Raw genomic sequence first — 27924 nt, 5'->3', positions numbered from 1 at the left:
CGAGCAAATTTATGGATGAATTTTCTTAAGTTGCGTATATTTTATCTAAAAAGTGGGATCGACATAGTCGCCCTCCTAAAAAGAAAACACGAAAGGAAATAAAACTAAAAATAATATTCCAAATAGAACAAATTATAATCAGGATGCTGAATAGCAACTGAAATGTTTCATTTTTCAGGTTAATGCTTATACTGGGAATAACTTTTGGCGCTGCAGCGGGTGTAGCTTTGTTAACCTTCATTAGCTGCTATTTGTGCCCCGGTTGCCTTCTATATCGCAAGCGATCCAGTAGTAAGTTGGATAAGCTGTTCATCCACTTTCCTTTTTTAGTTTCTCATAATCTATAGCCCAAATCCCGTTGTGCCAAGATAGAAGTTTAGTGTAGAGGAGGATGTTTTTCGATGTGACTGCGAAAGCCACTATTACAATAATAGAGGAATTTTTTTCATCATAAGAATTGTAAAAAAATGAGAAAACAAAGTAAAGTCAAGCTTGCACACAAACACACTAAATTATTCTCTTTTTATCTGCCGGTTCTAAGAAAGTGCTATCTCACCTATGCTATTTAAAAGGTATACTGCTAATATCATAAAAATTACAAAAATATTAGCGGTAATGGCTGAGAAAATGTCATTAGAGTTCGATTACCCAATTCATTTATTACCTGAACATTTTAAACGATATCTACTTCCTTTTATAGTATATTTTTAGAATAATAAGCAATAGAGAAATGGAGCATTGAAATAGATTTTTGTAGTTTGCGTAATATTTTTTTGTTTTTTAGTTAGTGTGATTTAATTAGGACTAAATTTTTATTTTGTATTACCATGGCCCAACGGTTTCTAGAGCAATAAGACTTATTATTATTCTTATTACGGAGGTCACTAGAAAGACTTTTGATTATGGTAACTATTTTATGCCTTTCGATCAACTGACCATACTGCTCCCAAACCCCAACTCCTCATAAAACAATTTTCTTTCCTAAAACTGCCTTACCGTTCAATAATTTAAAATGATTTTGAATTTATAATAAAGTCTGGACTCTTAGTTTTGATTTCGTTAATGGCTTTTATCTAGCTAGAGTTGCAATATGGCTATCCTCCGTTAATGGCTATTAGCCGTTAATGGCTTTTATCTAGCTAGAGTTGCAATATGGCTATCCTCAAGCAAATCACAGTAAGCAGATTTCTTATATATAGTGTTTAAATTTCCCTAAAATTGGTATTTACGATATTGCTAAGTAAACAAAGCATGCACATCTATGTTTCTCAAATAACTTCCAATTTCCACTAAAGTACGTATTGAAAGAATTTTCGTATTGAAGGAATATTTATTATATCAGAGTTGAGTCTAATATTAGAATATAATTGCCTTAGGACAAATACACTGGAGCCTACGTCTTATATTTACTCTTAGTGACTTCAAATTTTTTGAATGTATATTGGCCTCACAATTGCCACCTTCGATTCCAGGGATCGAAAATTTCAAGTGCAAATTGGATATTATTCTATAATATTGGCTGCTGGGGATTTGTAAGGTGGAAAATTGGGACCGGGGGGAGTCATGGGGACACGGCGTTCTGTAGGGGGAAAGCTGCCGGTAAGGAATGATTTGGGCAGGGAATTTTGGGTTGGGTATTTGTAAGGTCGAAGTGTCTTTGTAATAGAATGACACAACGATGGCTACAAGACTCTTGACATTCAACAAGTTAAATCTCCAACAGTCATCTTCCTTAGCAATTCCATTTCCATTTCTCAACGAGAACACATCTTAGAAACTAAAAGTTCCCAGTAATAAGGAAGAATCTCATCATCTCCCGAAGATTAGAATTCTATTTTGCGATTCTCTAAAGTAGACAGCAACAGTCGGGAATCTGTAGATTTTCTCGTTAACGGGGCACATTTTTATCCTTGCCACACAGCGAAATAAAAAGGACTTGAATGATTAATAATGAACCGGCAAAGGCCATGACGTGATGGAAAAAAGGAAGAGCAGTTTGAGAACAAAAAAACTGTATGGAAATAATTCTACATCAGTAGACCTAGACAAATAAACACGGAATCTGGTCGCCAATTTTGACGAAGGACAAGCTCTGCCATTCTATGCTTCTTTGTAAATTGATTCTAAGTGAAAAAAGCCAGTGTTTGAAAAATTCTTGGTATAACATCAGTTTTGAGGAAGTAATACTCAATTTAGATAGTAGTCGTAATAATCAACCCAGTTCTCACGCAGATGAAAAGAATTAGGGCAGGCCTAATATATTTTCCTCGCTTTTCTCAATTTAATACATCCACCTGAAAACTACTGGTAGGTTTTAACACATTTTTGAAATAAACCTGAAGTCATGAATCATTCTGCGTATGAGCAAACTTAACGTATTTGGAAGTAAACAGACATAATGGGTAGCGTGGGCACCACTAGCCGATGAAGAGAACTATGTGTAGATGTATGTTATGGTATGGTCTTGTTTCATTTCTTGCAGGAAAATGTTGAAGAGGAAATTGTAGTAGAAACTATTGTAAAAGTTTCAAGCTCTCATCTGAACAAATGTGGATTGAAGGGAAACTCCCCCACCCCAACTACCCCCCCTCCTCCAACTACCCCCTGTTTTCTCAAAGTCGTCCGATCAACATTTTGAGATAGCCATTTTTTCAGCATAGTTTTTTCAGTTATATTTGCTTAAGCAACCTTGTCAACCTTTAAGGACAGCTATAATCAGAAGGTTGGGTAGGTCTGAACCAATCCAAAAATTAGTAACAGCGTACATTTATGCTGTATATTATTAGAATATTTTTCTAGGGACACTATAATTTACATGAATGATGAATCTAGATAATTACATCGAAACAGTTTGCCTTTTTTTCTTTGAAATTCTTTTTTATTATCTTCTCCTCCTTATTTCAAGTTAGTTTACAGTTTACACAAAAGTAGACCACAAAAACATGATTCCCTCCCAAATGTGGACATACTCTTTAAATACGTAACAGCTTTTTTCGTTTCTTTGATCATGGTACTACATATCATTTAAAGTTTCTTCCACGAAATGTGCTGCTCACACCACACAGATATAGTCAAGGACTGTTTTCCTTTTAGTTTCCTACAGACAACACTTACCCCCCAGATCTTTAAGCACTGCTACAACCCAGATGACAATTTCAAGTTTTGATGCAACGCCGTCAGATGTCTATTATGTTGACCAGCAGGAAAACAACAGTACAAATGGCAACTTTGCAACCTTTCAGTCAGCATCTCAACAGCTATTTCCACGTTATTTACCAACGCAACTGCCTTACCGAGACTCTTCAATTTGGGAAACAGATACAGGTATTTGAGTTTTAAGAGATAAATTGTCACTTGGTCTTTATAGTAGTCTTTCCTGAAATTAATATTACTAGAACTTTTTTTCTATCTAAAAGCTTTTCGTACTTCAGTACTTTTCAAAGTATTTTATTTCAAATAGTTCAAGGTTGAACATACAAGTAAAAGCAGCAATTACCATCCTTGCAAGTTTGATCTGTATTTTTATTTTCTCTTACATTTCTTTCAAAAAATTTAACTCTGGGTTAATTTTTTGAAAAAATAAAAAAACTTAACTCAATTTCTTTCAATAAAATTCAAAGAATCTGAAATTAATAAAAAAAGCCAGGGCTTCAAAAAAATCAAAGCTCGACTTCTGTTTTCAACTCAAAACGCTTCAATATGGTAAATAGAGACAAGTATTTAAGGTGGAAGATATAATTCACTGTTTATTAGTTCTTCTTTAGAATTTAACTTATATCTGAAATGTCTAGTTCATATTTAATTCTAGTCTATGAAATTCAGCCTCAGATTCAAAATCTAAATGTGCAAATTCAGAAAAAAAACATAGTCAGAAGTCCTAAATCAAAATTCCAAATTCGTTAGGAAATTTTGTGGAAAGGTAAACCTATTGTCTGGAATGGTTCTTTGTATCTTTGGGAGGTTAAGTCATTTAAAAAATCTTTCTTAACATGACTACTTGAGTAGAATGAGATAATTTGTTATAAGAATAAAAAATAATAATAACAAAAAATAAAAGTTCAAATAGGGATAAAATCCTTTTAATAGACAGTGTTTTTTATAACAGTGATAGAAATTCACAAAAATCCCAGATATTTCGGTCACATATACAGTGACCATCATCAGTGGTAAAACTGTTTGAGTTTTACCACTGATGACGGTCACTGTATATGTGACCGAAATATCTGGTATTTTTGTGAATTTCTATCACTGTTATAAAAAACACTGTCTATTAAAAGGATTATATCCCTATTTGAAATTTTATTTATCGTCATGGAAAGGCAGTGTGGTCTCCGAAATTATCTCCGTCATATTTATGGGGATGATTTGACCAAAAATGTGTATAAATATATATAAACTCAGAAAAACATGCAAATAATATCAACCAGCAGGATTTTCTGCTATGATGTAAGAAGATGAGACTTGTACCACCTTCACTAAAATTCAATTTACATTTGGGCACTTTCAAGGAAAAAAAGTTTGAACGAAGCTTACATTTCAAGGCTTTAAATCACATTATTAAGGATAAAAGTCGAAAAAGAGCTTTAATAGTGAGAGATAAACTTTCCCTGGAAAATCTTATATCAAAAAAGGTTAGTGTAAGTGACTTTTGTTTTATTCAACAAACAGGAAAAAATCACTTCAATCATGACTTCCGCCTTTCCAGAGAAAGATTGGTAAAAAAGTTTTCGAAATGCTCAACAAATAATTTGGTAATACCTTCCTCAATTTTTGGACCCAGCGAATTAAATTTTCTATTAAAAACTGTAGCAATGCAAGAATAATCAGAGCTTAAAAAACGTCTAAAATTTTGTTTTATCCCAAAAGAAATCCCCGGGGAAGACATTATTTCTTCAATAGAAACATATTCTCTTGAAAATGCAAATTTAATAAAAAGATGTTCGCTTAGTAAGAGCTTCTATCGTTAAACCACTGTCTAAATTTGTATTGAAACCGAAATTTCCTAGTACGACCATCAAAGACATAAGAATTCTTAAAAACTTGAAAAAGGATGATTCAATTACCATTACTTTAAAAAGTTGTAACACTGATGACGGTAACTGTCTATGTGAAATACTTATCTGGTATTTGTTTTAATTTCTATCCCTTTTATAAAAAAAAATGTATATTAAAAGGATTTTATCAATATTTGAAATTTTATTCATCGTCATGGAAAGGCGGTGTGGTCTCCGAAATTATCTAAATAATAACAAAAATTTACCTTGTTTTGCCAAAATAAAGGTACTGATTTCTTAGTTCTGTTTTTATGGGTTTTGCATCAGACCTATTTGAGTACGATAGGACTCCTTTTTTTCTGGTTTGCCGAAGGCATGTAAAGGCCCACCAAATTGCTTGTAAAGTCGAGCCATAAGAATATACTATGTTGGATTGGTAAATATGCCTGTATACTCTAAGCATATACAGTGCCCTCACTCCATGGAAATCCAAAACTGTATGTATTTCCGGTACAGTCTCCTTTAAATTTGAGGTAATTTAAATAGGGGTGCCTAGGCCTTACTCTGACTGATTAACTTAGTCAAGATATCTTAAGGCAGGAATAAGTAGCTGTAGAATAGCCTAGTAGAAGATAATTTCTTAAACCGCACTGGCCTGCCATAATATTAAGAAGAAACAATCAAAATTGGGATTTTTTAAGGTCAAATAGCGTCATATCTACTAGAAAGTGATTTGCTTGAATGTAGACTATGTTTGTATACCACTAGCATTTACACTGCCTTCCCTCTGAGGATCCCATGGAAGTATAACGACTATTCTCTATTACAGGATATTTCAAGTATAATACGATCTAAAATTTAGCGTTCCTACTATATTCAGAGTATCAAGAATAAGTTGCCCTCAGCTTGCTTCAACTGATTACCTGCTTGATGAAACTTATAAAGAAAAACTTGTGTTGAGCGGCTTAGAGGGGTAGTTTTCTATAAGCTGGAGGTTCATTTTAAGGTACCAGGACGTAAGCTGACGTACCATTGGGAAACCCTTTCTATACCCCATAAAATATATTCCCAGTTGTGATTTTGAAAACACGACTAGGGAAATCTCCATCACTCACGGCGCTGTATACCCTGCGTATAAGATGTATATAATTTTAAATGGCTTTTGAAGATTATAAAGCTAAAAATAATAAATATTGATTAAAATTTTAAATTTATTTTTCAAAATTAAAATATCATAATTTTAGTCTCAGATGTATAATTTGATCAGCTATGTCTCGACAACACAAAAGCCTTACCATATACCCTAAAAATATAAACATCAAAATCCCCCCCATATAACACAAGGGTATGGTGAGAGAGACATGCAAAAAGTTAGGTTGATTTAGGTTCGCTTATCATGGCGCCAGGATGAGTGAGCGTAAATGAACCTAACTTTTTGCATGCGTCTCTCACTATACCCTTGCATTTGAGCGGGTGTGCTGCCATTTATAACTAAAGGTGAAAAGAGGACAGCAGATCTGGTAGTGAAAAGGTCTCACCATATATACTTTTTTAAATCTATGTGAAGTTATTGGAAAAAAATATTAATTTCAGGCTGGCTGCAGGTACCCGAGTTGCCCATGGTAACCTAACCTAAATTAATCTAACTTAAAAGCAGTTGACGTAACCTAGCCTATAAACTAACCTAGTGATGATATGATAGCCACATGAGGGAAGCGATAGAATAATGTATTTTGAAAAGTATTGCTTAGTATTGGAGTATGCATAAAGTCAAAATTAATAAAGTATTATTTATTCTAAGTGATGATACGACAGTCCTTTGAGCGAAATGGTAGAATAATGTCTTTTTAAGAGTATTGCTTAGTATTGGGGTATGTACAAAGTCGAAATTAATAAAGTAATAACTATTCTAAGTAATGATATGAGTGCCCTATGATGGAATTGATACATTAATGTTGTTTGAAAAGTATTGCTTCGTATTGGGGTATGCATAAAGTCTAAATTAATAAATTAATATCTGTTCAAAGTGATGATATGACAGCCCTATGAGGGAAATTATAGAATAATGTCTTTTAAAAAATATTGCTTAATATTGGGGTTATGCATAACGTAAAAATTAATAAAGTAATATCTATTATAAGTGATGATATGACAGCCCTATGAGGTAAATGATAGAATAATGTCTTTTGAAAAGTATTGCTTAGTATTGGGGTATGTATAAACTCAAAATTAATGAAGTAATAACTATTCTAAGTGATGATATGACAGCCCTATGAGGGAATGATAGAATAATATCTTTTGAAAAGTATTACTTAGTATTGGGGTATGTATAAAGTCAAAATTAATAAAGTGATATCTATTCCAAGTGATGATATGACATCCCTATAAGAGAAACAATAAAATATTGTCTTTTGAAAAGTATTGCTTAATATTGGGGTATGCATAAAGTCAAAATTAGTAAAGTAATATCTATTCTAAGTGATAATATGACAGTCCTATGAAGAAAATGATAGAATAATGTCTTTTGAAAAGTATTGCTTAGCATTGGGTATGCATAAAGTCAAAATTAAAAAAGTAATATCTATTCAAAATGATGATATGACGGTCCTGTGAGGGAAATGATAGAATAATGTCTTTTGAAAAGTATTGCTTAGTATTGGGGTATGCATAAAGTTAATATTAATAAAGTAATATCAATTCTAAGTAATGACATGACAGTCCTGTGAGGCAAATGATAAAACAATGTCTTTTGAAAACTATTGCTTAGTATTAGGGTATGCATAAAGTCGAAATGAAAACTATATTACAATGAAAAAACTATTCTAAGTAATGATAGGAGAGCCTTATGAGAGTTTTAAAAAGTATATCTTAGTATTGGGATATGCAAAAAGTCGAAATTAATAAAGTAATATCTATTCTAAGTGATGATATGACAGCCCTGTGAGGGAAATGATAGAATAATGTCTTTTGAAAAGTATTGATTAGTATTGAAGTATGCATTAAGTTGAAATTAATAAAGTAATATTTATTCTAAGTGATAATATGACAGTCCTATAAGGGAAATGATAGAATAATGTCTTTTGAAAAGTATTGCTTCGTGCTGAGATATGTATACAGTCAAAATTAATAAAGTAATATCTACTCCAAGTGATGATATGACTGCCCTGTGAGGGAAATGATAGAATAATGTCTTTTGAAAAGTATTGATTATTATTGAGGTATGCATAAAGTCAAAATTAATAAAGTAATATCCATTCTAAGTGATGATATGACTGTCCTCTGAGGTAAATTATAAAATAATGTCTTTTGAAAAGTATCGCTTAGTATTGGGGTATGCATTAAGCCGAAATGAAAACTATATTAAAATGAAAAAACTATTCTAAGTAATGATAGGAGAGCCTTATGAGAGTTTTAAAAAGTATATCTTAGTATTGGGGTATGCAAAAAGTCGAAATTAACAAAGTAATATCTATTCTAAGGAATTATGTGACAGCCCTGTAAAGGGAATTATGTAATAATATCTTTTGAACAGTAATTCTTTGCATTGTGGCATGCATTAAGTTAAAATTAATAGATTAACACCCGATTTTAGTGGTTTTATGATAGCGCTTTAAGGGAAATGACTGAAAAATTTCTTTTGAAAAGTAGGCTATTGTTTAGTATTGAGGTATTCATAAAGTCGAAATTAATAAAGTAATATTTATTATAAGTGATAATATGACAGTCCTATAAGGGAAATGATAGAATAATGTCTTTTGAAAAGTAGTGCTCCGTGCTGGGATATCATAAAGTCGAAATAAATAAAGTAATATCTATTCTAAGTGATGCATGACAGTCCTATGAAGAAAATGATAGAATAATGTCTTTTGAAAAGTATTGCTTAGTATTGAGGTATGCATAAAGTAACAATTAATAAAGTAATATCTATTCTAAGGGATTATATGACAGTCCTGTGAGGGAAATGATTGAATAATGAGTTTTGAAAAGTATTGCTTAGCATTGGGGTATGCATAAAGTCAACAGTAATAAACTAATATCTATTCTAAGTGGTGAAATGACATCCCTATGAGGGGAATGATAGAATAATGGCCTTTGGAAAGTATTGCTTAGTATTGGGATATGCATAAAGTCCAAATTAATAAAGTAATATCTATTCTAAGTGATGACATGACAGAGCTAGGAGGGAAATGATAAAACAATATTGTTTGAAAAGTATTGCTTAGTATTGAGGTATACATAAAGTCGAAATTAATAAATTAATATCTATTCTAAGTGATGATAAGACATCCCTACGAGGAAAATTATAGAATCATATCTTTTGAAAAGTATTGCTACGTACTCGGGTATGCATAATGTCCAAATTAATAAAGTAATATCTGATCTAAGTGATGATATGACAGCCCTATGATGGAAATGATACAATAATGTCTTTTGAAAAGTATTGCTTAGTATTGGGGTATGCATAAAGTCTAAATTAATAAATTAATATCTGTTTTAAGTGATGATATGACAGCCCTATGAGGGAAATGATAGAAAATCGTAATTTGAAAAGTATTGCTTAGTATTTCAGTATCCATAGAGCTGAAATTAATAAAGTATTATCTATCCTAAGTAATGATATGACAGCCCTTTGAGGGTAATGATACAATAATGTCTTTTGAAAAGTATTGCTTAGTATGGGGGTATGCATAAAGTTAAAATTAATAAATTAATATCTTGTCTAAGTGATGATATGACAGCCCTATGAGGGAAATGATAGAATAATGTCCTTTGAAAAGTATTGCCTAGTATTGGGGTATGCATAAAGTCGTAATTAATAAAGGAATATCTATGAAAGTGATGATATGACAACCCTATGAAGGAAATGATAGAGTAATGTCTTTTGAAAAGTATTGCTAAGTAATCAGGAGTTAAGCAGGGTTGTGTTCTATCCTCCTTTATATGGATTATTTTGATGGACTTTGTCTTAAGGAGCACAGGAAAGGCGATGAGAGACCACGGAATCAAATGGAGAGGAAAACGTTTCCTGGACTTAGATTATACTGATGATTTAAGCATCCTAGATGAAAGTGTGAGCAAAATGAATGAAGTTTTAGAGGTTTTACGAGTTCAGGGTGCTAGAATATGTTTGAAAATCAATGTTAAATATACTAAGTCACTAAGGCTAGGAATATGTGAAGATGAAAAGGTGAAGTTGGATAATGAAAAGATTGATCAGGTCGACAGCTTCACTTACCTTGGAAGTATTATTAGTAAAGATGGTTTGAGCAGTGAAGATGTTAAAAGTAGAATAGCCAAGCCTCAGGGTGTTTTTTCACAATTAAAAACAGTTTGGAAGAAAAGAAAGATAAGTCTGCAAACCAAGAATAGAATATTAGAAGCTACAGTGATGACAGTGGTCAAATATGGCTCTGAAGCATGGGCGTTCCAAAAAGCGGATGGAGATTTGCTAGATGTTTTCAAGAGAAATTGCTTAAGGATTGTTCTGGGTACACGGCTGACTGACCGTATTTCAAACAATCAGCTATAAGAAAAATGGGGTTCAATACCGCTCTCTAGGGCTATAATGAAAGAAAAGTTGAGGTGGCTAGGGCACGTTCTGCGGATGAAGGATGACAGATTGCGGAAGATTGTCCTTTTCAGCCAACTGCTAGGGCTAAACGGAAAGCAGGTCGTCCTCGTCTGGGGTGGAAGGATGTCATAAAGAAAGATTCAAAGGAAATGGGAACTTCGTGGGTGGGCGTTAAAAGGGAGGCTTTGAATAGATTGGAATGGAGGAGGAGCTTGCGTAGCTGTGTTGGCCTCAAGCGGCTTGGTGCTGCGGTGAGTTGTTTGTAGTAGTATTATTGCTAAGCATTAGGGTGTGCATAAAGTCAAAATTAATAAAGTAATATCTATTCTAAGTGATGATATGGCAGCCCCATGAGGGAAATTATAGAATAATATCTTTTGAAAATTATTGCTTGATATCGGGGTATGCTTAAAGTCAAAATTAATAAAGTAATATCTATGTTAAGCGATGATATGGCAGCCCTTTGAGGGAAATGATAGAATAATGTCCTTGGAAAAATATTGCTTAATAATAGGATATGCATAAAAATTAAATTAATAAAGTAATATCTATTCTAAGTGATGATATGACAGCCCTTAAAGGGAAATGATAGAATAATGTCTTTTGAAAAGTATTGCTTAGCGTTGGGGTATGTCTAAAGTCGAAATTAATAAAGTAATATCTATTCTAAGAATTGATATGACAGCCCTATGAAGGAAATGATAGAATAATGTCTTTCGAAAAGTATTTCTTAGTGTTGGAGCATGCATAAAGTCGACATTAATAATGAAGTACCATTGGGACAGCCGCGTAGTGTCTATGAACAACCATAAAGTACGATTGATGTAGCCGCATAAATTAAAAAAATTGAATAATTTCCGTCCAAAAAAATTCCAAGTCAGAAAAAAAAGAAGTGCTTCTACAAAGTTTATTTTTCTAATAGTAAAATCAAGACTAACATATGTATATAATTCTCATCTTGTATTTCGAAAATATTAACTGTGAGTTTTTGTTTTAAGTATATTTCATGTCATTCTAAGATATGCAGAAAAAAAAGTTGAAAAAAGTTCCTATATTAAAAAAATAAATGTTGAAAAAAAAAGTATAAAAAATGGGGTGATGGGCCAAAAAGTTGGGGGAGGGGATCTTGGGGCCCTTGGAGGTTGTGGTCTTTGGAGGTTGTGGTCCTTGGTGGTTAGCGTCTTTAGCGGTTGAGGACCTTTATGCTTCAAATCCATAACTACCTAACTACTTGATTTCTAATGATTTCTAAGGATGGTTTCGGATTTCTTTATTAAAATTCTTTTCTTGAAGCCTACGACTTTATTAGTTTCAACTTAAAGCATTCTCCAATGCTAAACAATTATTTTATATTGCCCAAACCCCTCATTTGGTACTTGTGTATTATAGCGACCACATCAAAGAAGTGAAGCTAGGTCTATCGACTTGTGAATGGATAAATATATTCTAATAAAATTCTAACATTTATGTCACGTGCGTGGGATTAACCATTCCCTCGGACATACCTTTACTTGGTAAACAATTTTAACCTTTTACCGATCTCATTCTATCCAAATAAAAAAAAATATTCTTATTATTGTGATCTGATTTCATTCCGTTATTCAAATCCTGAGTTAAGACCATTCAGACCAGAATTATGCAAATGAGATATCTTTTGATACCTGTACTAATGTAAGCAATACTGGACGAGATCTTAGATACCTTTTAATAATAACTGATTCTGATAGGCTAGTATAACGTGTTTGGTAGGTAGGCATCGTTGCATCTGTCAAATGTCCCCGTCAAATGTACTCGTCAAATGCAGTCTTCAAATATAATCGTCAATGTAATCGTAGAGTGTATAGATGCCTTTCTACTTAGCTTATTATTAGAGCAACCTATTCCATTATCCGAAAGTTTAAATCAATCTGGATTTCTCTTTGTCTAATCAAATGGCAGATAAAAAAAACTAATAATTATTATAACCTTCTCCCGGGTATTTCCATTGTACTTCGACATAAATCCTGCTTTTGCAGCATAACAGATTTTGCATGTTACCTTTTTACTAGAACAGCAAAGACAAAGTAAGGAGTGACTCGGCTCAATACTAACCAAAACTCTGTAAAACGGAATATATACATCAAAAGAAAAAGCTTATTATTCTGATTACAAATAAATAAGATTCATCAAGTTTAGTGTTACCCATCAAACGTTATGTGCCTGAGAAAATTTGCCTGATTTTTTAAATAATTTTTGAACAACCCATAAAATTAAAGGAATCTTAATGACAATCACACTATCGAGATTTAGCGTACCAGAGAACCATTTTATAGAAGTTTTAAGTTTTGCAAAAATGTGGAATTTTGCTATTTTTGCCAGAAGACAGATCATGGATTATTTTATTTTTCAGGGTTGATTGTATCGAAATAATGGTCCTAGGAGATCGGGAGAGGGCGCATTAAAACGGAAATTAAAATTTCTAGTGCCCTTTTTGGTGACCAAAAAGATTGGAGGGCAACTGGGCCCCCTTCCACGTCCATTGTTTCCCCAAAAATTATCTGATCAAAATTTTGATATAGCCATTTTGTTCAATATAGTTGAAAGATCAAATAATGATAGTCCATGAGAAGCTGTGCGTGGGGAGAGGCTTGTAAGTTATGGAATTCGCCCATTGCTTACGCGTAAAATTTGGTACTGGAAAGTATACAGACATATTTTTTGTGTGTGTGTGTGTGGGGGGGGGGGTAGCGGTTTACTGGGGTGGATTTCTACATGGAGAATCTTCCTCTGGGAAGCAAATTTCTGGGAGGGGGATATTTCAGGGGAAATGTTACACTGGGGAGATTTGACAGAATTACTATACGAAATTCTTTTAATTGTCTTATATTCTCTTTGCCAAATCTATCACATGAAGATATTCCGCGGGAATTAACCAGGGGTTAATAAGGGGTTCCGCATGTTTTGATTTCCGGGAAATAACTTCCACGGAAGGAGGCACTTCTGGAGTGATCAAGAAACCGATTAGAGATTAAAGTCTTATTCAAATGAAAGAATGCTAAGGAAAATTTTTCAGGCTGAATCATTCGCAATCAATTTTACAGGGAGGGAGGATTCTCAGCGAGGATGGAAGTGATTGGAGGGAATTTGACAGGGGGATGTACTTTACTTTGGATGAAATTTCCACGAAGTGTTCCGTGAGAGGGAGGGGTATATTTCATAGAGGGGAAGCCAGATTTATCGATTATTTGAAAGACGAACAGAAACTATTCCGTATATGAAGGGCTGCCTCCTCCTCAATACCTTGCTCTTTAAGCTAAAGTTTAACGGTTTATCTCAATTTTTAAGGGCGTCTACTGAAACACAGGGGCCGTTTAATTAGAATAGGAAGCTTTTTTAAAAGTGCTAACAACTTTAGCGTAGCAAGGTATTGAGGAGAGGGCAACCCTTCACATATTGAATAAATCTGCCAAAAATAATATGCAAATTTTGTTTTAACTTTTCATGTACGGTAAGCCAAATTCGCACCTCCATTAGTTGAAAACCGTTCAGAAATTAAATAAGAAAAAGTTTTTTAAGTAAGGAACAACATTAAAACTTAAAACGAACAGAAATTATTCCATATATGAGGGGCTGTCCCTCCTCAACGCTTCGCTCTATACGCTAAAGTTTTTATTGTTTTAAAAAGTAGAGTTGCGACAAAGAGTCAAATTAAAGCGTAAGTAGAATGGGGGGTGTTACTCCGAACGGGGCTCCTTATATGGGCATAGAATACGGACGGGGCTCCATATATGGGCATAGAGTCATTAGGGAGAACACGTGGTTAATGGGGTCAATGACCTAAATTTCCAAGGTGTCAACAACAACAACATCGACCTTGACATTCGCTGAGAGCGTGCACTTACAACAACAACAACAACATCGACCTTGGAACACCTGTGCTGTCGACCACAATTCACCTATCGTGAATCAATAATTCCCCTTAGAAACAACAAATTAATTTCCCCTTTCTTGACAGATCAATCAACCAATGACATCATCAGTTAGACTTTAAAAATTTTCGCATAGAAACGATTCTCCAGGAATAGATCCAAGTCATTAATGTCTTTGCCTCGGAAACAACTCTTTTGGTCGAACTCCAAAGGATATTAATAGCCAAAGGCCATGGAAACAATTCTCCAAGAAACATCTTAGCGATGAATTGTTTTAGCGCGGGAATCATGTTTCTTATTAATTTGAAATGCATTAGCGCAGAGATGCCAAAAACAAAAGGAACACGCTGAATTACGGTTAGGGATTATTTGGGCGAAACTGTTTTAGACAGGTTATGGAACTATTTCGGCGAAACAGCTAGAGACATTTTGAAAAATGATTTTTGAAGAGATTTTAGAAGAGAATTTAATGGTGAAACTCTGTGGTCGTTATAATACACAAGTTTCATTTGAACAGTGTTGTGAGGTCCTCTAACCCAACCCCAAAGGGTTCCAATCCTCCTACCCCAACCCCGAAGGAAGCCCCCGGTCCTCAAAGGCCCCCCAAGCTCCCAAAGGGCCACCGGCGCCCCCAAAGGCCCACCCAGACCCCCAAAGGCCATCCCCGGGCCCCCCAAAGGCCCATCGAGCTCCCAAAGGACCAACGGGGTCCCAAAGGCCCTCCACCGGTCCCCAAATGTCCCCCAGGCCCCCAACTGTCCCCCCGGATCCCCAAAGACCCTCCCTGTGCCCCAAAGGCCAACCCCCGGCCCCCAAAGGTCCCCCGGACCAGAGAAGCGCCGCCGGGATGCGCCGTGGGCCAGGAAAGCGCCGCAGGATGTGCCGCAGGGATGCGCCGTGGTCCCAAAGGCCCTCCACCGGTCCCCAAATGTCCCCCCGGCCCCCCCCAGGGCCCCCCGACCCCCAAAGACCCTCCCTGTGCCCCAAAGGCCATCCCCCGGCCCCCAAAGGTCCCCCGGACCAGAGAAGCGCCGCCGGGATGCGCCGTGGGCCAGGAAAGCGCCGCAGGATGTGCCGCAGGGATACACCGCGGGTCAGTAAAGCACCGAAGGGGATGCGCCACAGGGAGGTACCGCAGTAAAGCGCCGCAGGATGCACCACAGAGATGCGCCACAAAAAAAAAGTAAACTAAAAAGTAAAAATTTCGAAATGTTATCCCCCACACGCCCTCCTCAGACCCCCACAGGCCCTCCCCTGGCCCCCCAAGGTCCCCCGGGCTCCCAAAGGGTCAACCGCCCCCCAAGGGTCCACTGGGCTCCCAAAGGCCCTCCCCCGGTCCCCAAAGGTCCCCCGGGCTCCCAAAAGACCACTCAATCCTCAAGGGCCCCCGGATCCCCAAACGCCCTCCCTGGGCCCCAAAGGTCCTCCCCCGGTCCCCATACATGCACACAAAAACTTACACACACACAAAAACTTACACACACACAAAAACTTACACACACACACAAAAACTTACACACACACACGAAAACTTACACACACACTCCAAAACTTATAAACACACACACAAAAACTTACACACACACACACACACACACAAAAACTTACACATGCACACGAAAACTTAAATTCAGACAAAAAATTAAATGAAAACAAAAAATTAAACACACACACACACAAAAAACTCACACACACAAACACACAAAAACTCACACACACACACCAAAACTAACACACACAAAAAAACAAACAAACACACACACAAACACAAAAACACAAACATGCACAAACACAAAAAAAACACACACTAACAAAAAAATCAAAACAAACTCAACCAACCAACTATTTCACTCAAACAAACGAAAAATCACACAAACACGCCAAAACTTACACACACAAAAACTTACACACACACACATACACAAAATTACACACACACACACACAAAAAAAACTAACACACACAAAAACTTACACACACACACACACACACACAAACTTACACACACACACAAAAAACTTACATCCACACACAAAAGCTTAGACACACAAAAACTTACACACACACACACAAAAACTTAAACCCACACGCAAAAACTTACATGCACACAAAAACTTAAATGCACACAAAAACTTACACACACAAAAAAAATTACACAAACTCACAAAAAATTACACACACACACACAAAAACTTACACACACACACACACGAAAACTTACACACTCAAGCCAAAACTTACACACACACACACCAAAACTTACACACACACGCCAAAACTTACACACACACACACACACACAAAAACTTACACACACACACACACACACAAAAACATACACATGCACACAAAAACTTACACACACACACACACACACACAAAAACTTACACACACACACACATGAAAACTCACACACACACACGAAAAAAATAACACACACACAAAAAAATACACACACACACACACACACACACAAAAACTAAAAAAAGAAAACAAAAAAAAACTCTAAAAAAAAAGATAACATAATAAAAAAAAAAACCACACAAAAAAAAAAATTACACACACACACGAAAACTCACAAACACACGCCAAAGCTTACACGAACAAAAACTTACACACAAAAACACACACACAAAAACTTAAACATGCACACTAAAACTAAAATTCTCACAAAAACTTAAATTCAAACAAAAACTTACACACACACAAAAACAAAAAACTTACACACACACACACAATAAAACTTACACATACACGCCAAAACTTACAAACACACAAAAACTTACACACACACACACACACAAAAACTAACACATAAACACAAAAAAACTCACACACAAACACAAAAAAACTTACACACACACACACACAAAACTTACACACACACACACACACGAAAACTTACACACACACGCCAAAACTTACACACACAAAAACTTACACATGCACACGAAAACTTACACACACACACACGCCAAAACTTACACACACACACACACACAAACTTACACACACACACACACACACACACAAAAACTTACACATTAACACAACAAAAAACTCACACACACACGCACAAAAACTTACAAACACACATACACACAAAACTTACACACACACGAAAACTTACACACACACACAAAAAAACTTACACACACACATGAAAACTTACACACACACACGAAAACTTACACACACACGCCAAAACTTACACACACACACAAAAACTAACACACACACACACACACACAAAAACTTACACATGCACACAAAAACTTACATGCACACAAAATCTTACATTCACACAAAAACTCACACACACACACACACACACACAAAACTCACACACTGGCACACACGAAAACTTACACACACACGCCAAAACTTACACACACACAAAAACTTACACACACACACACACAAAAAAAATTACAAATGCACACGAAAAAAAACAAGCAAACAAAAACTTACATTCACAAAAAAAATAAAAAACACACACACACAAAAAAAAAAATCACACACACACACACACACGAAAAAATACACCAACATGCAAAAAAAAAAAAACACACAAAAACTCAAAATCCCACACACACAAACAAAAAAAAAAACAAAAACACACAAACACAAAATAAATCAACAACACAATCTTAAACATGAACTCAACAAAAAACTCACCTACACACTAATGAACACATAAAAACACACACACACAAAAATTACACACACACACACGAACACAAAAACATACACGAAACAAAAAACAAAAAAACACACATAAAAAAACAAAAAAAAAAACAAAAACAAATAAACAAACAAAAAAACAAAAATAAAACACACAAACACAAACAAAAAAAATTAAACACACAAACAAAAAATTACACCAACAAAAAAAAGATTATAAACACAAAAAATTACATACACACACAAAAACTTACACCCACACTCAAAAACTTACATGCACACAAAAACTTAAATTCACACACAAACTTACACACACACACACAAAACTTAAACACACACACAAAAACTTACACACACACACAAAAACTTACACACACACACACAAAAACTAAAAAACACAAACAAACATAAACACACACACACACACACACAAAAACTTACACATGCACATGAAAACTTACATTCACACAAAAACTTACACACACACACACAAACGAAAAATTACACACACACACACGTCAAAACTTAAACACACAAAAGCTTAGACACACAAAAACTTACACACACACACACAAAAACTTACACCCACACGCAAAAACTTACACCCACACGCAAAAACTTACATGCACACAAAAAATTAAATTTACACACAAAATAACACACACACAAAAGATAAAACAAACACACAAAAACTTACACACACACACAAAAACTTACACACACACACACGAAAACTAATTCACACACACACACACACAAATACACACAAAAAACAAACACATGCACACGAAAACATACATCAACATAAAAACTAACAAGCACAAAAAAACTGACACACACGCACAAAAACTAACACGCACACACAAAAACTTACACACACACACGAAAACTTACACACACACACACACTAAAACTTACACACACACACACACAAAAACTTACACACACTCACAATAAAAATAACACACACACACGAAAAATTACACACAGACTCAAAAAATTACACACACACACAAACATACACACACACACAAAAACTTACACATGCACGCGAAAACTTACATGCACACAAAAACTTACATGCACACAAAAACTTACACACACACACACACACACACAAAACACACACACACACACACACACACACACTAAAAATAACCCAAACACCAAAAAAAAAACAAACCCACAACAAAAAAAAAACACACACAAACATAAACAAACACACACACACACACACACACAAAAAAACTAACACAAGAACACCAAAAATAAAATCCAAAAAAAAAATTAAATGAAAACAAAAAATTACAAAAACACACACACACACACACAAAACTTACACACACACACACACGAAAAATTACACACACACACGACAAAACTTACACACACACAAAAACTTACACACACACACACACACACAAACAAAAACAAAAAAAAAAAAAAACACACAAAAACACAAACACACACACACACACACATACACACACACACAAAACTTACACATGAACACAACAAAAACTCAAACAAACACGCAAAAAAACACAAAAACACACACACACACACACACAAAAATAACACACAAAAACACGAAAAAAGAAAAACAAAAGCAAAAACATAAGCAAAAACACAAAAACACACAAAAAAAAAAACACAAACAAACATACACACATACACACACACACAAAAAAACTTACACACACACACACACACACAAAAACTTACACACACACACAAAAAACTTATACCCTCACGCAAAATATTAGACACACAAAAACATACACACACACAAAAAAAAAAACAAAAAAAAAAACACACACGCAATCAAACAAACAAAAACCCAACCCCAAAAAAAAACACAAAAAACAAACAAAACAAACACCAACCCAAACAAACAAACACACACACACACACACACACACACACACACACACACACACACACACACACACACACACACACACACACACACACACACACACACACACACACACACACACACACACACACACACACACACACACACACACACACACACACACTTACAAATGCACACTAAAACTTACATGCACACAAAAACTTACACACACACACACACACTAAAACTTACACACACACAAGTCAAAACTTACACACACAAAAGCTTAGACACACAACAACTTACACACACACAAAAGAACTAAAACACACACGCAAAAAATTAAATTCACACAAAAACTTACATTCACACAAATTCTTACACAAACAAAAACTTACACACACGCACAAAACTTACACACACACACACACACAAAAACTTACACACACACACACGCAAAATTGCGCACACACACGACAACTTACACACACACATGCCAAAACTTACACACACACAAAAACTTACACACTTACCATATCACAGTTACATTGTCTTAATTTTTCAAATTTCATTTTGAATTTCTGTCGTGAAATGCAAGAGTTGGAATATTTCAGTAGTGACTTTTTGTGCTTTACCTTCTCACAGTTACATTCTCTTGATTTTTCGAAGTTCATTTTGAATTTCTGTCATGAAATGCAAGAGTCGGAAAATTGGGGTCTTAGTCCACCAGCCCGAATGGTGGAAATCCACTAGCACAGTATTGGGGTCCCAGTCCACCAGCCTGAACGGTGGAAATTCACTAGCTCAGAATTGGGGTCTTAGTCCACCAGCCTGAATGGTGGAAATCCACTAGCTCAATATTGGGGTCTCAGTCCACCAGTCTGAATGGTGGAAATTCACTGTTTAAGTTAGGTTAGGTTAACTTATCATGAGCACCCATGATAAGTTAACCTAACCTTTTCCGGCGAGTATGGTTAGGTTAGGCTAGGTTAAGTTAGGTTAGGTTAAGTTAGGTTAGGTTAGCCCATGTACGCTTCACTTAGGTTAGCTTAGGTTAGGTGAGAGACAGGCAAAAAGTTAGGTGTATCATTAGGTTAGGTTAGATTATGTTCGGTTAGGTAACGAGCGGTGCGCCGAGGTGCCCCTCCGTCGGCCCGCGAACGAAGGCAACCCTAGACTAACCTAACTTAACCTAACCTAACTTAACCTAACCTAACTTAATCTAACCTAACCTAATCATAGTCCACCAGCCTGAATGGTGGAAATCCACTAGCTCAATATTGGGGTCTCAGTCCACCAGTCTGAATGGCGGAAATTAACTGTTTAAGTTAGGCTAGGTTAACTTATCATGAGCGCTCATGATAAGTTAACCTAACCTTTTCCGGCGAGTATGGTTAGGTTAGGCTAGATTAAGTTAGGTTAGGTTAAGTTAGGTTAGGTTAGCCCATGTACCCTTCACTTAGGTTAGCTTAGGTTAGGTGAGAGACAGGCAAAAAGTTAGGTGTATGATTAGGTTAGGTTAGGTTAGATTAAGTTAGGTTAGGTTAAGTTAGGTTAGGCTAGGTTAACCTACGTACGCGCGCGTACGTAGGCTTTTTGTGTGTGTATGTAAGTTTTGGCGTGTGTGTGTAAGTTTTCGTGTGTGTGTGTTAGTTTTCATGTGTGTGTGTAAGTTTGTGTGTGTGTGTGTGTAAGTTTTCGTGTGTGTGTGTAAGCTTTGTGTGTGTGTGTGTGTTTGTTTGTTTTTGTGAGTGTGTGTGTGTGTGTTTTTTTGTTGTGTTCATGTGTATGTTTTTGTGTGTGTGTGTGTGTGTGTGTAAGTTTTGGCGTGTGTGTGTGTGTAATTTTTAGTGTGAATGTGTAAGTTTTTGTGTGTGTAAGTTTTGGCGTGTGTGTGTAAGTTTTCGTGTGTGTGAAAGTTTTGTGTGTGTGTGTGTGTGTGTGTAAGTTTTTGTGCGTGTGTGTGTGAGTTTTTTGTGTTCATGTGTAAGTTTTGTGTGTGTGTGTGTGTGTGTAAGTTTTTGTGTGTGTGTAAGTTTTGGTGTGTGTGTGTGTTTTTTGGTGTGTGTGTGGGTGTAAGTTTTGTGTGTGTGTGTAAGTTTTTGTGTGCATGTAAGTTTTTTTGTGCATGTTAGTTTTTGTGTGCATTTATGTTTTCGCGTTCATGTGTTAGTTTTTGTGTGTGTGTGTGTGTGTGTAAGTTTTTGTGTGTGTTAGTTTTTGCGTGTGTGTTTTATTTTTCGTGTGTTTGTGTGTAAGTTTTGTTTGTGTGTGTGAGTGTGTTAATGTTTTTTTGCGAGTGTTTTTGTGTTTTTTTTTGTGTTCATTTGTAAGTTTTTTTTTGTGTGTGTGTGTGTGTGTGTGTGTGTATTTTTTTGTGTTTTTGTTATTTTTGTCGTGTGTGTGTGTGAGTTTTAATGTGTGTGTGTGTGTTAGTTTTGTGTGTGTGTGTGTGTGTGTAAGTTTTTGTGTGCATGTGTAAGTTTTTGTGTGTGTGTGTGTAAGTTTTTGTGTGTGTGTGTTTAAGTTTTGACGTGTGTGTGTAAGTTTTGGTGTGTGTGTGTAAGTTTTGGCGTGTGTGTGTAAGTTTTCATGTGTGTGTGTGTGTAAGTTTTTGTGTGTGTGTGTAAGTTTTTGTGCAAGTGTGTAAGTTTTTGTGTGTGTGTGAGTTTTTTTGTGCATGTAAGTTTTTGTGTGAATGTAAGTTTTTGCGGGTGGGTGTTAGTTTTTGTGTGCGTGTGTGTAAGTGTATGTGTGTCTAAGCTTTTTTGTGTGGGTTTAAGTTTTTTGTGTGTGTTTTTCTTTTTTTTTGTGTTTTTGGGTTTTTATTTTTGTTTTTGTTTATTTTTTGTTGGTGTTTTTGTTTATTATTTTTTTTGTGTTTGTGTGTGTGTGTTTAAGTTTTTGTGTGTGTTATTTTTGGTGTGTGTGTTTTATTTTTATTGTGTTTGTGTTTTTTTTTTTTGTGGGTTTGTGTGTTTTTTATTTTTTTTGTGTTTTTTTTAGTTTTTTTTTGTGTTCATGTTTAAGTTTGTTTGTGTGTAAGTTTGTTTGTTTGTGTTATTTTTTGAGTTTGTGTGTGTGTTTTAGAGTGTTTGTGTGTGTAAGTTTTGTGTGTGTGTGTGTGTAAGTTTTTGTGTGAATGTAAGTTTTTTTCTGAATGTTTGTTTTCGTATGCTTGTGTTAGTTTTTTTTTGTGTGTGTGTGTGTGTTATTTTGTGTGTGTGTGTTTGTAATTTTTTTCGTGTGTGTGTAAGTTTTCGTGTGTGTGTGTTAGTTTTCGTGTGTGTGTGTAAGTTTTTGTGTGTGTTTGTAAGTTTTTGAGTGTGTGTAAGTTTTTGTGTGCATGTATGGGGATCGGGGGAGGACCTTTGGGGCCCAGGGAGGGCGTTTGGAGATCCGGGGGCCCTTGAGGATTGAGTGGTCTTTTGGGAGCCCGCGGGACCTTTTTGGACCGGGGGAGGGCCTTTTGGAGCCTAGTGGACCCTTTGGGGGCGGGTGACCCGGGGGGGTCTGGAGGGACCTTCGCGGCCCATTGGCGGACGGTGGGGGGTTTGTGGTGGGAGTGTGGGGGATCCCCGTTAGATATTTTTACTGTTTAGTTTCCTTTTTTTTTTGCGATGCATCCCCTGCGGCGCATCCTTTGGCACTTTCCTGCGGTGCCTCCCTGCGGCCTATCCCCTGCCGCGCTGTCCTGACCCGCGGCGCATCCCTGCGGCACATCCTGCGGCGCTTTCCTGGCCCACGGCGCATCCCGGCGGCGCTTCTCTGGTCCGGGGGACCTTTGGGGGCCGGGGGATGGCCTTGGGGGCACGGGGTGGGCCTGGGGGGGGCGGGGGGCCCAGTGGGGGGCCTGGGGCACATTTGGGGACCGGTGGAGGGCCTTTGGGACCACGGCGCATCCCTGCGGCACATCCTGCGGCGCTTTCCTGGCCCACGGTGCATCCCGGTGGCGCTTCTCTGGTCCGGGGGACGTTTGGAGGCCGGGGGATGGCCTTTGGGGCACAGGGAGGGCCTTTGGGGGTCCGGGGGGCCAGCGGGGGGCCTGGGGGACATTTGGGGACCGGTGGAGGGCCTTTGGGACCCCGTTGGTCCTTTGGGAGCTCGATGTGCCTTTGGGTGGCCCGGGGATGGCCTTTGGAGGTCTGGGTGGGCCTTTGGGGGCGCCGGTGGCCCTTTGGGAGCTTGGGGAGGCCTTTGAGGACCGGGGGCTTCCTTCGGGGTTGGGGTAGGAGGATTGGAACCCTTTGGGGTTGGGGTAGAGGACCTCACAACACTCTTCAAATGAAACTTGTGTATTATAACGACCACAGAGTTTCACCATTAAATTCTCTTCTAAAATCTCTTCAAAAATCATCTTTTAAAATGTCTCTAGCTGTTTCGCCGAAATAGTTCCATAACCTGTCTAAAACAGTTTCGCCCAAATACGCCCTAAACGTAAGTCAGCGTGTTCCTTTTGTTTTTGGCATCTCTGCGCTAATGCATTTCAAATTAATAAGAAACCTGATTCCCGCGCTAAAACAATTCATCGCTAAGATGTTTCTTGGAGAATTGTTTCCATGGCCTTTGGCTATTAATATCCTTTGGAGTTCGACCAAAAGAGTTGTTTCCGAGGCAAAGACATTAATGACTTGGATCTATTCCTGGAGAATCGTTTCTATGCGAAAATTTTTAAAGTCTGACAGATGATGTCATTGGTTGATTGATCTGTCAAGAAAGGGGAAATTAATTTGTTGTTTCTAAGGGGAATTATTGATTCACGATAGGTGAATTGTGGTCGACAGCACAGGTGTTCCAAGGTCGATGTTGTTGTTGTTGTTGTAAGGCCTAGCATGCAAAAATTTTTAAAGTCTGACAGATGATGTCATTGGTTGATTGATCTGTCAAGAAAGGGAGAATTAATTTGTTGTTTCTAAGGGGAATTATTGATTAACGATAGGTGAATTGTGGTCGACAGCACAGGTGTTCCAAGGTCGATGTTGTTGTTGTTGTTGTAAGTGCACGCTCTCAGCGAATGTCAAAGTCGATGTTGTTGTTGTTGACTTGGAAATTTAGGTCATTGACCCCATTAACCACGTGTTCTCCCTAATGACTCTATGCCCATATATGGAGCCCCGTCCGTATTCTATGCCCATATAAGGAGCCCCGTTCGGAGTAACACCCCCCATTCTACTAGCGTAAAGAGCGAGGCGTTGAGGAGGGGACAGCCCCTTTCAAATACGGCAAAACTTCTGTTCGTTTTAAGTTTTAATGTCGCTCCTTACTTTCAGTTAAAAAAAACCTGTTTTTTTTATTGAATCCTATACAAAATCGAGGTGTAATGACATGAAGCCGTATCTTGTGCAGGCCTAGCATGAACAGTTTTATAGACTTTTTAATGTGTTTTGACTAGGGCAAGAACTTAAGAAAAACAGACTTTGAAAATAATAAGCTACGATTATTGTTCCAGATACAGACAGCGATGAACCGTGTACCCTAAATCAACGGTCTTTACAATTTGAGCCACCACCACCATATGCTTATTTGGATCCAAGCACAATTATGGCTGTTCAGTCATTGTCATTTCCACCAAGGTATGTATCCACCTGCTTATCCCCTCAATTTCCTCGCTTTGTATGCTACAGTTAGACTTAAACTTTTGAAAAAGCATATTAAAATGTAAAATTTCGATGGTTAGTAAATACAAGTGTTTCCTCTATCAATTAAGATCCAAAGCATTCGGAGTAAACAAAGAATCGCTTTAAAAGGCATATACGAGTATAAGGACCACATTATCGTGGAAAAACAGTTCATTACCGTGAACTGCTTGATTTAGCATTATACCTTTAGCCAATCATATTTTTAAATTAATTTTATTGCTTAGTTTAAAAATTGCAGCAAGTGCAAAGAGCAGGGCATTAAAGGATTTCCAGTTTCTTAAGTTTAGGACATTTTCTGTCCCTTTTAACTTTTAATATTATTATTTACTTTCATTTGAAACTTGTGATTTTATTTGATTGTAAGACGAGTCTATAGTGAATCCAGAGGCCACAAAATCGTAAAAAAAATATACACTTGCCCTATACGGAGTTGCCTGGATTACCGAAGGTCTCCTCTCTTTGGCCCTCTGGATTCACCAAACAGCAACAAAAGCCTATCCACAAATTCTGATTTGCAGTGGAAATTCATAGAAACCTTCCAAAAGAAGTGGAAACAGGGAAATTACATTTAGCTTTTGAAAATGGAAGGGACAATGTTTAACATTGCTCAATTTACAAAGAAATCAGCATTATGAAAAAAAAATGATCATCTCTGATTTTATATGTTTCCCTAGAATAATTTTTTCTAATGAACACAAAACGGTGGCAAAAACATGAATCGTGGGAGAAAATATACAGCCTTAAAACACTGGGGACCACTTCAAATATAAGCGCAGCCATTTAATCGACAATGCTCAATTTTTTCCATAATACCCTTTTAATTGCATTCAAAACTCTCCCTTTCTATCTTATTTACTCTTCTAATTGTAAAGTATTTGGAACATAAATTCGAGAAGGCTTTTTCTGGTGTCTCGTTTCTTAGAGATTTGGCCATGTATATGTCAACGAAAACAGTCCAGGGGGGGCTTTTGGGACTAAAGCTAGTCGTGGGAAAGGGTCCGTTCCCAGGCATGGTTGAACAACCAATAGCTGGAACTTCCGTTCCAGGAAAGTTACATTCTTGGCTCATTTCTAAAGGGAGTCCATCTTTCGCCTCCGTCGTAGCTAGTTGTTCTTGTGCTACCTTATTTTCTCAATGTGTATTCCCACGTTATTTAATAAAGACCATTTACCAACGTTTATCGTCTATCTTTGGAATTTACGTAAACCATCACATCTGCCAATATAAAAGGCATACAAATAAAGAACTAAGAGGTTTACAGAGTGGTGGCAAGCGGTTAAAACTAGTGGAGCATATATCACTAGTGGAAAACCTCCAAGTGACACTTGAGTGACCGTTATAAGTACTTACGACGACATCTTACGCTAAATACTGGCAACATATTTAAGAGCTATTTCGCCCGCTATCAAAATTGCTTGTGATATTGAGCCGCAAATACTGCAAAAGACTGATAAAAAGACATCGAAATGTTACGAGGTATTGAACTTTTTTCTATTCAAAGCGCCTTCTTGAGAAACACTTTCTTTTAAATGAACATTTTGAAATCGGCTGTTACACAATGCCCAATATGGATTTCCTCGCGATAGCTTCTACATACTAATTCAAATTTCTACAACTGAAAGTCTCCGGTGGATTTCTACTTTCACATAGCCATTTTACGTTTGGTGTTTTTTTTACCTGATTTTATACAGTCGACGTGTGATCCACATTTGACAGTTTCCAAACAAAATTTAACATTGTGAATTCGATAATCGAAAATTAATTCTCAATTGTGACTCCATTTGACGCTAGTGATTTAATTGAGACCAACTGAAATTGGATGTAAGACAGACGACCTTTCGTAAGTGATTTAACGCGGTTAACCAACCCAGTAAATTTTATTAGACCCTTGTTGTTAGAAGTGAAGTTAATTGCCCAAAATCTAGCGTCCGTAATTAAAGAATTGTGTTTAAAACCAACATTTAAATTTTTAGAGTAATTGCTTTTTCAAATTTTGATCTCAAAATGTCAGTTTTTATTCCTATACTTGATACTGTGGAAATTGGATATAACAAAAAGGTTGCTTTTGATTTTGTAAGACAGTGAAGGATAAATGGCATAGTTCCACCTCTTTTATTTGACTCAAATGATCCTGATTTCGATCAAGATGAACTTTATGATTACCTTCAAAAGATCAAGACATGGGTCCCAACAAACCCTCCAACTCCCCTGAGCACCACCCCAATTAATCCTTCAGTAGAACAGTCTCAACAGTCCCAAGTAATAGG

The 27924-nt window shown here is 36.6% G+C and overlaps 1 protein-coding gene across 1 annotated transcript in view; it reads left to right on the top strand.

Moving 5' to 3' along the window:
• LOC148944380 (uncharacterized) overlaps positions 1-27924 on the top strand; it is a 104425-nt gene that overhangs the window by 58770 nt on the left and 17731 nt on the right. The window contains exons 4-6 of the mRNA XM_089100304.1: positions 179-291; positions 3094-3324; positions 25467-25590. Of these exons, the coding sequence (XP_088956430.1) occupies positions 179-291; positions 3094-3324; positions 25467-25590 (468 nt within the window). The remainder of the gene's footprint in view (positions 1-178; positions 292-3093; positions 3325-25466; positions 25591-27924) is intronic.

The sequence above is a fragment of the Artemia sp. Qi Xiang Cuo genome, chromosome 14 (assembly GCF_049724085.1).
Source record: "Artemia sp. Qi Xiang Cuo chromosome 14, ASM4972408v1, whole genome shotgun sequence".
NCBI classification, from domain to species: domain Eukaryota; kingdom Metazoa; phylum Arthropoda; class Branchiopoda; order Anostraca; family Artemiidae; genus Artemia; species Artemia sp. Qi Xiang Cuo.
The sequence above is the reverse complement of the archived record's forward strand: the minus strand, read 5'-3'. Positions and strand labels throughout refer to the sequence as shown.